General features: G+C 43.8%; 1 protein-coding gene across 1 annotated transcript in view; it reads right to left on the reverse strand.

Annotated features, from left to right (window-relative positions):
* The window catches only part of kif1b (kinesin family member 1B), a 70696-nt gene that overhangs the window by 30245 nt on the left and 27231 nt on the right, over nucleotides 1-13220 (reverse strand). Inside the window, 10 exon segments of the mRNA XM_067240597.1 lie at nucleotides 1362-1434; nucleotides 1852-2032; nucleotides 2191-2274; nucleotides 2698-2804; nucleotides 3479-3558; nucleotides 5242-5317; nucleotides 5895-5974; nucleotides 9096-9307; nucleotides 12471-12512; nucleotides 13071-13213. Coding sequence (XP_067096698.1) covers nucleotides 1362-1434; nucleotides 1852-2032; nucleotides 2191-2274; nucleotides 2698-2804; nucleotides 3479-3558; nucleotides 5242-5317; nucleotides 5895-5974; nucleotides 9096-9307; nucleotides 12471-12512; nucleotides 13071-13213 — 1078 coding nt within the window.

Raw genomic sequence — 13220 nt, forward strand, 5'->3', positions numbered from 1 at the left:
TTTGTGACTGAAATAGGGACATGAGGTGACATGCTTTTGTATGAGGTGAGTGAGAGTTTATCCTACATTTAAATCACCTGAGAATATAAAGCCTTTTGTGACTGACTGACTGACTGCACCAGGAGCAAATCCTGAGTGCGTGACATCAGCACAGGTGAGGCTAGCAGAGAGAGGTCGCCAAAGAAGTCAATGAGAAACCACATTGTCGCTATCCGTCGGGAAAAAAATTAAAACTACAGCAAGGTATCTTAGTTATTACAATGCATTGTACATGACCAGCAACTGCATTGAAGAGCTGATTACTCAAGACACAACAGGGCAGGAAACTAGAGTAAGAATCTAAACCAAGCAAATCAACAGGCGCCATAACATTGACCATTTCAACAGAAAATCACGGTAACTTAGTCTGTGGCCTGCATTGGATGAGTTAAGAAAACATGCTAAACCATGCAAAAGCAGCAACCTTTCACCCTAAATAGAACCCTGACTCAGTCAATTACTTTCTTTTTTTTATGACGAGCCAATTTTGTTGTCAGGACTTGGGAGTTGATAAAAGTGGATGAATTCAATCTGAAATCAACCTTTTATTTCACATTCTGCTCTTACAAGTGCTGTTTTGCAGGGTTCAGTTACGTCTAGAAGGGAACGTGGGAACAGGGAAAATAGGAATTTAGAAGCGGGAGGAAGTTTCACAATTTAATTCTTTCTGATTCAAATCGCTGTCGTCAGAATCAGGAATAGGAAATCATGAGGTAAATGATCTTTCTCTATGTAGAACTGGGTGAAGAAGATTTCAAACCTCCATGCAAGAAAAACAGTCATGCGCTAAGAGTAAAAGTGCTCCTCACAAACAGACACACACAGTCACACACACAGTCACACACACACACACACACACACACACACACCTGAAGTGTCTCGAAAGTGTAAGAGCTCATTGTGAGAAATTAGTGCTAGTCAGACTTTAACGGAGCAAGCGAGAAACAAAGGCCCCTCAACACCTAAACTAGCTACTCTTGGTATGGAGGCTAGATCTAACCATTGGAGAACCATGCTTTAACATTTTGTATCCCAATACACGAAAACAACTTGAATGGCTATTAACTTTAGGATATCAAAGTTACTAAAATAATCAATAATACAAATACACTGTCCCAAAAACAACCCCTAAGGTCAACCCTATATGGTGTTCCAATCCTCTAAGACAAGTGTTGTGATTCTAGAATCTTGGAGGGTGACTGAGGACTATTCTAGAATCTTAGGGGGTGTGTCAGTGGACTATTCTAGAATCTTAGAGGGTGGACTGTTCTAGAATCTTAAGGCGCAGACTATTCTATAATTCTAGATAAACGAGCACCTACCAGTCTTTGCTGCTCCAGAAGCTGGTCTGCTTCCTCCTTCTCTTTCTTGTACAAGATCTCCATCTCAGTCAGTCTAGACAAATGGCACATAGAGGTTTTAATTAGATAGATAGATGGATCGATGAACAGGAGAATGTGTCCCCTTTGCAAGGAAAGTAATACAATATACCCACTATCCAGGTATTTTATTTTTGTCAGTTTGGTACGATATGTTTCAATGCAATTCATTACCAGTTTATAAGTCAGAATTTGACCAACTTTAACCTTAACTAATTTAACCTTCAAACTGACTCAAAAGTCAAACTTTCTTGTCTCTTGGGGTCTGTAGACCATCCACCTGACATCTGATATATAAAAAAACAAAAAACAGCCATTTTGTCCACAACACCCACCTATCCATTTGCATCACCGGGTCAGTCAAATTATTATATTAATTTTTTATGTAATTTAATGTGACAGTGTTAAGGGCTCCAGCGTCAGAGACATCTACCTTTTCTCCATCTCCTGCTTCATGTCGATTCCCTGCTTCTCCAGAAGCTCTCGCTGGGCGAAGGTCCAGTCCACTGGCTCCACCGGGGTCTCGGCCGACGGGGTCTTTTCCCGCTCCGCACGCGCCTGCTCCGGGTGGTTGAAGCGGAACACGTGGTTCTTACCCATTATGATGCGATTTCCTGTGACGAGATAAAAAGCGGGAAAACCAGTCAACAGGAGGATGGAGCAAAGTAGGATTCACGGATAAAATGTGGATTTTAAACTTAAATACAACTAAACCCAAAGTTGACCTAAACTTGAAATATACTTTAAAAGGAACATCCGAAGGGATACACACCTGAACGCAGTTGAACCGAAGCCCCGACACGCTTGCCGTTAACGTAGGTTTCCGACCCCTCGCAGGGCACCAACATGACGACGACTACGGAGACAAAGACACACACACACACACACACAAACATCCTTAAACTGAAGAAAAAAACACCACTTTGGATTCATCCATGCCAACCTGCAAAACCCACTCCAATTCACAAAGCTCTAAAACATCGAATTAACTAAAAGGACTACAGACTGACAGTTTGTCAGTCTGTAGTCCTTTTAGTGATCGATCGAAAGGTATCTCTTGTAGAATCTACGGCATTAGGCCAAGGCAGCAGTGAACGCTGCATTTCTGAGTGGATGGATGGAAGTGCTAAAGAGTAATTGACATCGTTGACACCAATGCACTCTATTCATGGCGCATGCGCACGCATGCGACCACGGCGGCCAAGCTCGTCTGGTTCACGGAGACCGAGCTCGTCTGGTTCACGGCGACCGAGCTCGTCTGGTTCACGGCGCTACTCACCATGACCGTTGGCGTTCTTCTCGCTGCAGAAGATGCAGTGCTCCTCCTTGATGTGGGCTCCACTCAGGACGATGTCCTGCCGCCTCTCAGCGTCCGCCTGGCCCACCCTGCAAGCACGAGGGAGGGAAGCCATTTTAGAGAGAGAGAGAGAGAGAGAAGACCCTCCACCACCCTCGCCTCCTCATCTTGACGGCGGCCATTTTAGAGAGAGTGAAGCTCCCCTCCCGACACTCTGGCCTTCTCGGCTGCCATTTTAGAGAGAGAGAGAGAGAGAAGACCCTCCACCACCCTCGCCTCCTCGTCTTGACGGCGGCCATTTTAGAGAGAGTGAAGCTCCCCTCCCGACACTCTAGCCTTCTCGGCGGCCATTTTAGTCAAGTAGACAGGTCCTCCCTGGGGATCTGGCTGAGTGTTTTATACGCCCTGCTAGCGACACGAGGCACCACTTCAGAGAACCCCCCCAGAGCCACACCTTTCATCTCGGCTCCTGTCTCTCATCGACGTCACCTGCGGCCAATCAGGTAACTCGATACTTAACAGCAAGACGACACAGAGGGGGCAGGGGAGGGCAGGCAGGGAAAGCAGATCGATGTAAGAAGAAGAAACTCCCTAATGATCAAAGCCAGATGGTCTGCCACCTTTGCGTGATTTCATAAAGACCCTCTGGCGGGATATAAAAGGAGGAGAGTTTGGGCTCCCTAAGGAATTACTGGAAGTTTTTCTAGCACCTCGTAGACTGTTGGAGAGAAGGGTGTCAGTGCTTCACGGCTACCACGGTTACCTGGTGATTCCGTCTTTGATGTAGTACAGCAGACATTCCGACATCAGGGGGTCCTCGTTCAGGTTCACCAGGTGAGGAGTCTAAACAAGATGGGGAAATCGAGATTTAATTTAATTTTTTTCTACAAAAATTACGCAAAATCCATTCTTACGACGTCCATAAACTCTCAGCTGTTGTTTGTTTAATCAAATGATCCTAGAGAGAGTGCCGGAAACACATTTTAACACAATTACATTCACTCATTAAGACATCAAGTTAATGAAAGGGTATTAAACTCTAAAATGACTAAACTCATTACACATCTAGTGTCTAAGTTCAAAACACTGTCTGCTAAACAACCAACCTTCTTTGGTGAAAAGACCCCATTTAAGTCTGCAAAGAGATCACAAGGCCTCTTTACGAATAGCTAACCGATGGAGAGGCGGCAGATGAAAGGAGAGAAAGTGAATGAAGGAAAAAGGGAATGAGTGAAATGAAAGACCATGCAATGAAGGAAAAAAACTAGCAGTTGTGGAGGGAAGCATTTAGAGGTTGGCTAAAAATTCACCAGTTCCTGAAGTTAACATCTTGATAGACAGCTATATAGGGTGAATACTTGTTAAAGCGGGACACTTTATCAAATATTACTTGGGTCTTGAGCAATACACAGGCCGATTTTCAACTTCATAAAGGTGCCTGATTTTCGAGATAATCAACATGCACACACACAGAAGACAGAGATTGTTGCATTCATAGAAGTTTTAAGCTTAAGCACACTTTAACAATATTCACCCTAGTACATTTACAGAAGCCAGAAGTACTAAATGCCAAATTTCCCTCCTCCTCAGTCGTGGCTCGATCTGACAAAATCGTTTTGACGTACTTCTTGTTCTTTTTTTATTCTTGGCGCTGTGACGCTGCTACTGCGGGGGAAGCTAATCAGGAAGGGGGGAGGCGGGGGAGCACCCACTACAGTCCTTTTCAACTCTCTCTCTAGCAGTGGACTGGAGGGAGGAGGGAGCAGAGAAACAGGAAGTGACACTGGAAGTCAGACCAGGGTCCACGAGGTGTTCCATGTCACAGCAACACTGTCCTTAACAGTCGTGGGAACGGCGGGATTTAATGGAAGTCTCTGTAACTAGGTTACGGAGAAGGTGTGCTGTCATAAAACGTGACAATCGCTGTGGAGGTTCCGTTTGTCACGATTCAGTGTCGCTACATCGTGTCTCTCTGCTGAGAGGATTGTCATGACAACACTCACGACTACGAGGAACTACGGAAACAAACAAGGCTCATTCCTAACAATTAACAATCTCTACAAAACGGCTGGGTTATGGGACCAAAAGGGGTCTTGTAGCTGCACTTGGGGGTCATCTCTAAGTGGAGAGAGAGGGGGGGAGTGGGCGGATTCATCGCATCACCATGTGATTCAACAAACCTTCTTGGTTGGGAAACTATCGAACTGCTCGTCCAATAAGGACGCTGGCATGTCTGGTTGTAGCTGAGTGTAATCATGGAGAGGAAGTAGCAGACAGATCAGGGGAGAGGGATCGAAGGAAAGGAAATAAAAGGAAATAAAATGTAAATGATTAAAAGTGTGTGGAGGAGCCAGACAGAATGCATCTCCCAGAGACTGAACCTGCACAGGGTGGATGAGGAAACCATGGAGACGGCAGGAGAAGTCTAAACAGAAACAGATCACTTATGTGTGTGTGTGTGAGTATATGTGGGTGTGTGTTTGAGTGTCAGGGATGTTCCCTGTCTAGACTCTGCCAGGGTTTTACCTTTTTAGGAGAGAAAACTCCCAGAGTGCCTCCGTCTTCGCGTATGGCCACGCCCATCTCCGCCAGCAGGGCCTCTCTGAGGAGGGAGACCAGAAACATTTAGATTAGAGTCACAACGAACGTGACGGCCCGTTTAACGTAACCATAACACAGCCCTGCAGTCCCAGAACCGTGTCATCGCTTCAAGCCCTCCGACACTAAACCCAACATTTAAACCTGTGACAGCTCCCAGCTAAACAGTGCGGACTAGGATTAGAGGGCAGGGTGTAATGTCCGGCGTGACTGTGGTGTCAGCTGCCGTACTAAGGTGCCACAGCGTATCTGACGACAGGTAAAGACGAGGTTTCTGGCGGGAAAACAGACGTCACCTGGCGTGTAGCAGGGACTAAGATTGTCACCTGGTGTGTAGCAGGGACTAAAATTTAGGTATGCTGTGTGGTAGTATTATAGTGGTATGCACCGTCATGGAGGTACAGTATATAGTATAGGTATATATACAGGTTCCTATGTAGATTGAAGGATCTTGTAGTGACCCCTCAACTTTGACCCTGTACCTTAACCCTCCATACTGACCCCTCAACTTTGACCCCGTACCCTAACCCTCCATACTGACCCCTCAACTTTGACCCCGTACCCTAACCCTCCATACTGACCTCTCCATGCGGATCGCCTCGGTCTTCCTCAGCTTCTCCTCCCAGGTCTCGTTGAGCTCTGCAATGATCTTCTCTGATTCCTGGAAAAAGACGTTTGAAACAGTAAGTAAATGTCATAAATGCATAAATTCATAAATGTCCTTAAATAACTATATTTATATACACACACACACACACACACATCAATATTCATATTGCATTGAAAAAATAATGACATGTGCTAACGTTATACTATCAGGACTGTGATACTTGTGCTTTAGTTTTGATACAAGGTCCCCTAGCAGCAGGGTCAGCGTAACATTAGTGTTAGCATTAGCATTAGCATGAAAGCAATGTGTCCCACACACAGGCCACAGTGTCAACACTGAAGGAAACACCGGAAACAAGAGTATTCAGTGCGTTCCCTCCTCCTCTTCTGATAATCTGACATTGTCCTCAAGTAGAGTGTCCCCTGCTGACCATCTGTCAGAGCATGCCGGATGCACGAGCACTAAGCTGTTCTCCTGGCCGAGTGAGGGGTTAAGAATCTGCCCATCTGCTGTTCTGGATGTGGACGTGGTCTCTGACTCGAGGGGAAGATCGTGCTCGTGACTGATGTCCTGATACGAGTTGTGTTAGATTGGATTGATGTTGAAGTATGCAGGAGATATTGGATTAGTTCTTCTTAACTTGTTGTTATTGTGTAATACTGTCAATAATGGTTAACCTGACCCAAGTTGACATGAATACGACCCTGGTCGTCCTGCGTCAGAGGATAGGAAGACCAGGAGATTTTACAGAAAATACCCTTTCCTCTCTGACAACACAAAATAAAGCGTTACTTTGTTTGAGTGAAACACAACATTGAAAGTTCCCAACACTGCTGGTTGGATGAATGTAAATAATGTAAATAATGGACAATGCATCAAAGAATTGTGTGTATATATTTAACTGCTGGGATTCAAAAGGTGGTGCGTAACGGAGGATATTCTTAAGCCTTATGCTTAATAGCCACAGAGACAAGGTCTATTTTTGTTCAATTTCCTCCCTATCTGCGTCGATTCCTGACGTCATTGGATGACAAGATAGACTGGGCACCACGGTAGCCATGGAAACTGGCTGCGAGTTACCACCCTATTTGCTCCCTCATCAACAGCGTGAGAGGATGTGAGTGTGTGAGAGTGTGTGTGAGTGTGTGTGTGAGAGAGAAATAGTGAGAAAGCATGCTAGTGATAATAATACAACGTAATAAAGCTTTATAATAGTCTATTCTGATAGCGTTAGATTAGGATATTCTGATAGCGTTAGAGCATCTAGATGCGAGAACAGAAAGCCATTCACTTCCTTTAAAAAACCTGAATATATTATATAGATTACATTTTATATATCTTAACAGGAGCACTGTCCCAGTAACGTCCCAAAGTGCAAATGAACCGTCCCAAACTGAACTTGACCTGTCCCAAAATGTAAATTCTTGTGTTTTTGCATATTGACATTCTGACATGCGTCTAGGTAATTTGCAACACTATTTAAGAAATCCATAGTCGTGGGGCTCAAATCAATGTCAAAATTTCAATGTGAATATATACACAATAGAATACACAGTTTTCCTGCTTGTTTCATGGTGTGGATTATACAATTCTTGGTGTGGCTGTAGAAAAAAAAAAAAGTTTCTAAAGGTTTTGGGAAGAAAGTATTTAAATGTTGAAAATTTATTTTATATTATTGTCAATTTTTTGGGAGGGGAAAAAACAATGTGAAAAAAAGGTTTAAAAAATATTTTCTACAAAACATTTCGAAAAGTTGAAAATATATTAGCGATTATTTTTCTAAAATAGGTTTGCATCATTGACGAGTACTTGATGAGGACTCTACTGTAATATATAGTACTCTGCTTTACTGTACTCCGTTTTAGGCTTCTCGGTTATCTCCTCTCCTGTGTGAAAATATTTTTTTATTTTTTATTTTTGGCAGTGGCTGTGGTCATGGGCGTATGCAGGGTTTGAAAAATACAGAGGTCCAAAAACTAAGCTTGCTAGCAGGTTGGAATTAATATCAGCTGGTAGCTAGCTAGTTTCCTCATGATGTCACTTTTTGATGAAACGCGACCTCGCATTGTGGAGCAGCGCATAACACATAGCAGCGCTTGTAATGTGAATACATTTATCATAGTCTATGGAAGTTAAGGGAATTTTAACCTAGAGCTAAACGTGATTATATGGGAGTCAGGTGGCTGAGCGGTGAGGGAATCGGGCTAGTAATCCGAAGGTTGCCAGTTCGATTTCCGGTCATGCCAAATGACGTTGTGTCCTTGGGCAAGGCACTTCACCCTACTTGCCTCGGGGAGAATGTCCCTGTACTTACTGTAAGTCGCTCTGGATAAGAGCGTCTGCTAAATGACTAAATGTAAATATGTTTCAGCCGCCTTGTGTTTAAATGTGTTGAACCACTGGTGTGTGCATTTTATATTGTTATGGTCTATCGTCCCGCAGTCGTCCCAAACTGTCCCAGACATCTAGTCTGTGTTGAACTGTCCCAGACATCTAGTCTGTGTTGAACTGTCCCAGACATCTAGTCTGTGTTGAACTGTCTCAAACATCTAGTCTGTGTTGAACTGTCCCACACATCTAGTCTGTGTTGAACTGTCCCAGACATCTAGTCTGTGTTGAACTGTCCCAGACATCTAGTCTGTGTTGAACTGTCTCAAACATCTAGTCTGTGTTGAACTGTCTCAAACATCTAGTCTGTGTTGAACTGTCTCAAACATCTAGTCTGTGTTGAACTGTCCCAGACATCTTTTTCATCGTCACTGGGACGACAGGACAACATTAATTTAGAGTCCTGAGCACTACTCTGCATAACTTGCAGCTGTGAACAAGTGGGGCCAAAATTTACTTTAAGAACAGGGTGGAAAGTAAAATGGATGGATGGATATGGGATACTATGTTTTACCTGAGGGTGATTGGGAGACTGGCAGGGTAAACCGGAGCACACCCATGTTTTCATAGCCACAGTGTTACACACTTCTTTACTACCAGTTCCCAAATTTCCTATGAGAGTATTCTATGAGGAGGTGGTGTATTCTCCACTACACCACCGATGCAATGTATTGCATCAATAAAGTTGTCTGAATCCAAATGTGAGAGTTCTTCAGGTCTCCACGACTACACCACTGGGGGGGGGGGTCGCTGCCGCGGCGACTAACGGGTAACACGCTCGTACCTTGAGTCTCTCGATGGCCTCTTCTCCTCCAGGCGTGGACATGATGCGCTCCTGGATGCTGGTGACAGACTGCAGGCCCACCTGGCTGCACAGCGAGCCAGAGGATGGGGAGGCAGTCAGGGAGCCAATAGGGGCTGTGGAGAAATGGCCAGGGCGTTGGTTCTCTGAGGATAGTAAGTATCTATGCTTATTGTTGTGTATGTCTTTTAGGTCTGAGCGAAGAGAAGAGAAGGGAGAGAAAGGGGGGGGGGGGAGGCAGGAGAAAAGGGAGATTGAGAAGGGAGGGGCCGGGAACAAGGGAGAGGCAGAAGATGGAAAAAAGGAGGGGGGTAAAAGGACAACATAATGAAATAGGGAGGACAGAGATGGGGAGGGAGGGAGAGAGAGGAGGAAAGACTAGTGTAAGACACACGTTGCACATCAAAGGTTTACGACAAGAAACCACTAAACTGAACAGTTAAACACAGAAGGGCAGTTTTCACTACAGGCAACTTCAAATTGAAATACTTCTGTTTACAGATTTGTCGTACGTTTGTATCTTATACGGTATCTTTATCCTTCTATATATTTTATAGAGAGTTCTGTCTATAACAGAAGATAATATTAGGATTAGAAGTACCGTTTGAGACATCTTTGATGGCCAAAATCCGTGAAATGGTTTCATATAAACTAATGTATTCTTGGCCGGTGAGCGAAAGATACACAAAGGCCATACTTGGACATTAAATCCATGGGTGAAAACTGCTCTTATTGAAAGGACTGAGAGAAGGGAGAGAGGAGGCAGGCTAGGAGGGTATTGGAGGCTAGAGGGATACCACGAAGCTAGGAGGCAGCGTGAGGAGGAGGACAGTAGGAGGCTAGGAGGAGGACAGTAGGAGGCTAGGAGGAGGCCAGTAGGAGGCTAGGAGGAGGCCAGTAGGAGGCTAGGAGGAGGCCAGTAGGAGGCTAGGAGGAGGACAGGCAGCGTGAGGAGGAGGTGATGGAGACACATGCTGCCACGGTTCAGCCACAATGAGTGAAACTTTGACTTAACCTTAAACACACGCTTATGAATGTTATGATGCACACACTCACTCAGAGACATAGAATCCTTCCTAAATGTTGGTTTCTTTTGAGAAAATAGTAGTTTAGGTGAGGAGAGAGTGCTCTCTTAACCTCGAAGAACAGCAAAATGAGGCAGATCCTAAAAAACCTTGGCTTGAGTAGCTACTAATGGAACATTAATAATTTGCAAAATGATGACTGAATATTCCCAAGATGAGCAGAAGTCTGGATGCTTACATTTCCTTGAACTTCTACTGCTGGTCCTTTTTTAATGATTTATAATTCATAAAACTAGGGAGGCATCAGGGTAAGTCTCTAGGTTCATTTCGTTTTATGATAACAGATGTACATTCAAAATGTACATCAGAGCCAAATGTGGCTTGGCGAATATCGACAGTCTCAGACAGAAAATGAAGACAGAAAATGTGTAGTTACCGGGCAGCTTATGATAGGGTCTACAAACACCATGTAGAAGAGGAGGGGGAAGATTTAGAGAGAGGGTAGAGAAGGGACACCTCTAAAACAAACTCTAGCCACTTCATAACAACCAACAGCCACTCAATGCTAACAAACCGTCTAGATATTATACCTCTAGTCTAGGCTGGCTACTAAGAAATGTGAGTGCATGCACCTTTCCACTTGTTGCTCAAAGCTTCAGTTTGAAATAGTAGCTGCAATCTAAAGTCTTGAATATTGTCACCTGCAATTGATTATAAGTGAAAGAAAAACACCACAAGCTTCATTGTTAAGAAAAGAAGAGAGGTTTCAGAGAGACAGGTAAAGTACAAAGATGATGTGGTTGTAGAGGAGGAAGACAGACATATTATTCAGATGAGTTAGGAGTTAAGGCCCGTTCACACCAAGGACAATAACTGTATTTGCGTCCACACCAACCGTGACTATTTGCTTCCCGCAACGTTGTCTTCCATTTCAAATGCGCGGGCGCTTTAAATTCGGATGGTTGTCAGTGTTTTATAGTTCATCAGCTGGAGAAAAATAATCGTTTTGGGCTATATAGTTCTCTTCCTTAGTGTGCACAGGCCTTTAGTTATAATATTCTAAGCAATTTCCAACCTTTTCAACTTCGCGGCCCACTTGTATAGCTCAAATATTTTTGCGGCCCAACACAGTATCCCTTCACAAGGCCAGGTCTAGAACTTACGGTGAAGTTAGAAACGTGACTTTTAATAACCAGATCAGGTTGTTAACCATTGGCTATTTCTCTCTTAACCCTACACTCAGATTGTCCGGCTTCGTGTTTTAATTTTTTTAAATCGACCGATAACAGATCGCCCTCACGGAGATCTCTCCAGTTTCCTGATTTTGTTTAGAAACTGAGAAAGACATTATCCATAGGGAACAAATATGACAAAACAATTATTTATGTGTTAACATTAACGACTGGCAAGAAAGGTGACAATCAGATAATGAACGTACATTATAGCAGCTAGAAATGGTTAGCTAGCTAGCCTACTTAGTTTAACGTTACTGCTCAAATCCGGCATTGGATATCTAGCCTAGCAAGTAGCTAGTCGTGATAGCCAATTTTAGTGTGTGAGTTCGATAAACTTTAGCTTCATAATTGTGGATGTAGCTCAAAACAATTTGAACCCCTTTTTCCTCTTGCTTGAAGGGGCAGCAACATAGAATCCTATATACATCGTTAATCGTCATTTTGGGAAGATAACCTGAACCTCCTGTAAAAAACTGCATTTTGTGTGCAAGAACGAACGTAACTTGCTACCAGAAGTTGTTGACATGGCTTGTGCAATCTGCGGAAGTGATGTGTGCCTAGTGGGCGTATGCAAGTTAATGCGAAAATGGCTACCATCAACGTGCCAAGCGTAACTAGTGGCGTTTCGGTCATTATGAATTTAAGACAAAGTGTCGTTTAAATTTTGTACGAATTTTAAGAATAATTTACCAACAGTACATATACATTCATATTATAGTTTTCATTGGTTTGGCGGCCCAATTGCATACCCTTGCGGACAACTAGTGGGCCGCGGCCCACAGGTTGGGAATCCTTTTCATGAGGATGTGAGCCTGCAAACAATTCTACCTCACCCGCATCATTAAAATCAATAAGAAAACCAAGCTTCAAGCGCATGCTAGGCTAATGACATGCTAACTCTACCCGAATTAGCACATTTTACAATGCTTATCGGTCAGGGAATCCATCTTTTAACGCGAGCATTTTGTTTGTGCATTTACATGCAATGCTGGGGAAGCTGATTCAAGGGACAGTATGGGGGGAAAAGCAATGATTAGCTGTCAGTAAGCGCAAAATTGGGATTAAGCGATAGGTGATGCAAGGCCACAAATACACACATTTGCTTCCACTTCCTGGGCAATCATCTCCCATAGAGTCAACTGAGGGGAATCAGGAGAAGATTAGGAGGGTGAGAGGTCATTCTGTACCAGAAAAATGGTACAGGGAGGAACATTTTTTTACAGGCATTTCTCAACGCTAAGAGACAATGATGAGGATGCGACGAAATGACTGAAATTAGTGCAATGTTATTAGATTCTAATTAGATAGAAGCATCAGCTAGGTAAATAGTGATTAATCGCACATTACGTTATTAATGTGACAATGAGTTAAGCCTCTATTTTACTTAATGAGCGATATCCATCCGTGTATGTGTGGCAAACTAGGTACTTATCCTCAATCTAAAAGGTCATGCCATTCCAATTACACGGCATGTATAAATTCAATACTCTGGTTTTCTGTTCATATTTTCTTTAGAACGTTTCCAATAAAGAGGTAATGGACACAGATATGGGTGGATGAAAGAATTACAGAAATTAGACAAGAAAGAGCGAAAGAGAGATAGCTTGTGGTGGGCACCAGGGAAGAGAACAAGTTTCCTGGAATGTCTGTTGTGTGGACTCCGTGACGGCAGGGGGCGCTGTGACGTGCTGACTTACTGTCCAGGATATCGCCCAGGCCCTGAGCTTGAAGCAGCTCCTTCAGTCGCTGCACCTCGTCCTTCAGATCGCGCACCAGCTTGTTGTTGGGGTCTTCATTGATCACGGCGTTACACTTGATGTTCTTAGCCCGGTCAGCATAACTGCAGG

Source organism: Osmerus mordax, chromosome 7, assembly GCF_038355195.1.
Source record: "Osmerus mordax isolate fOsmMor3 chromosome 7, fOsmMor3.pri, whole genome shotgun sequence".
In the NCBI taxonomy this organism is placed as follows: domain Eukaryota; kingdom Metazoa; phylum Chordata; class Actinopteri; order Osmeriformes; family Osmeridae; genus Osmerus; species Osmerus mordax.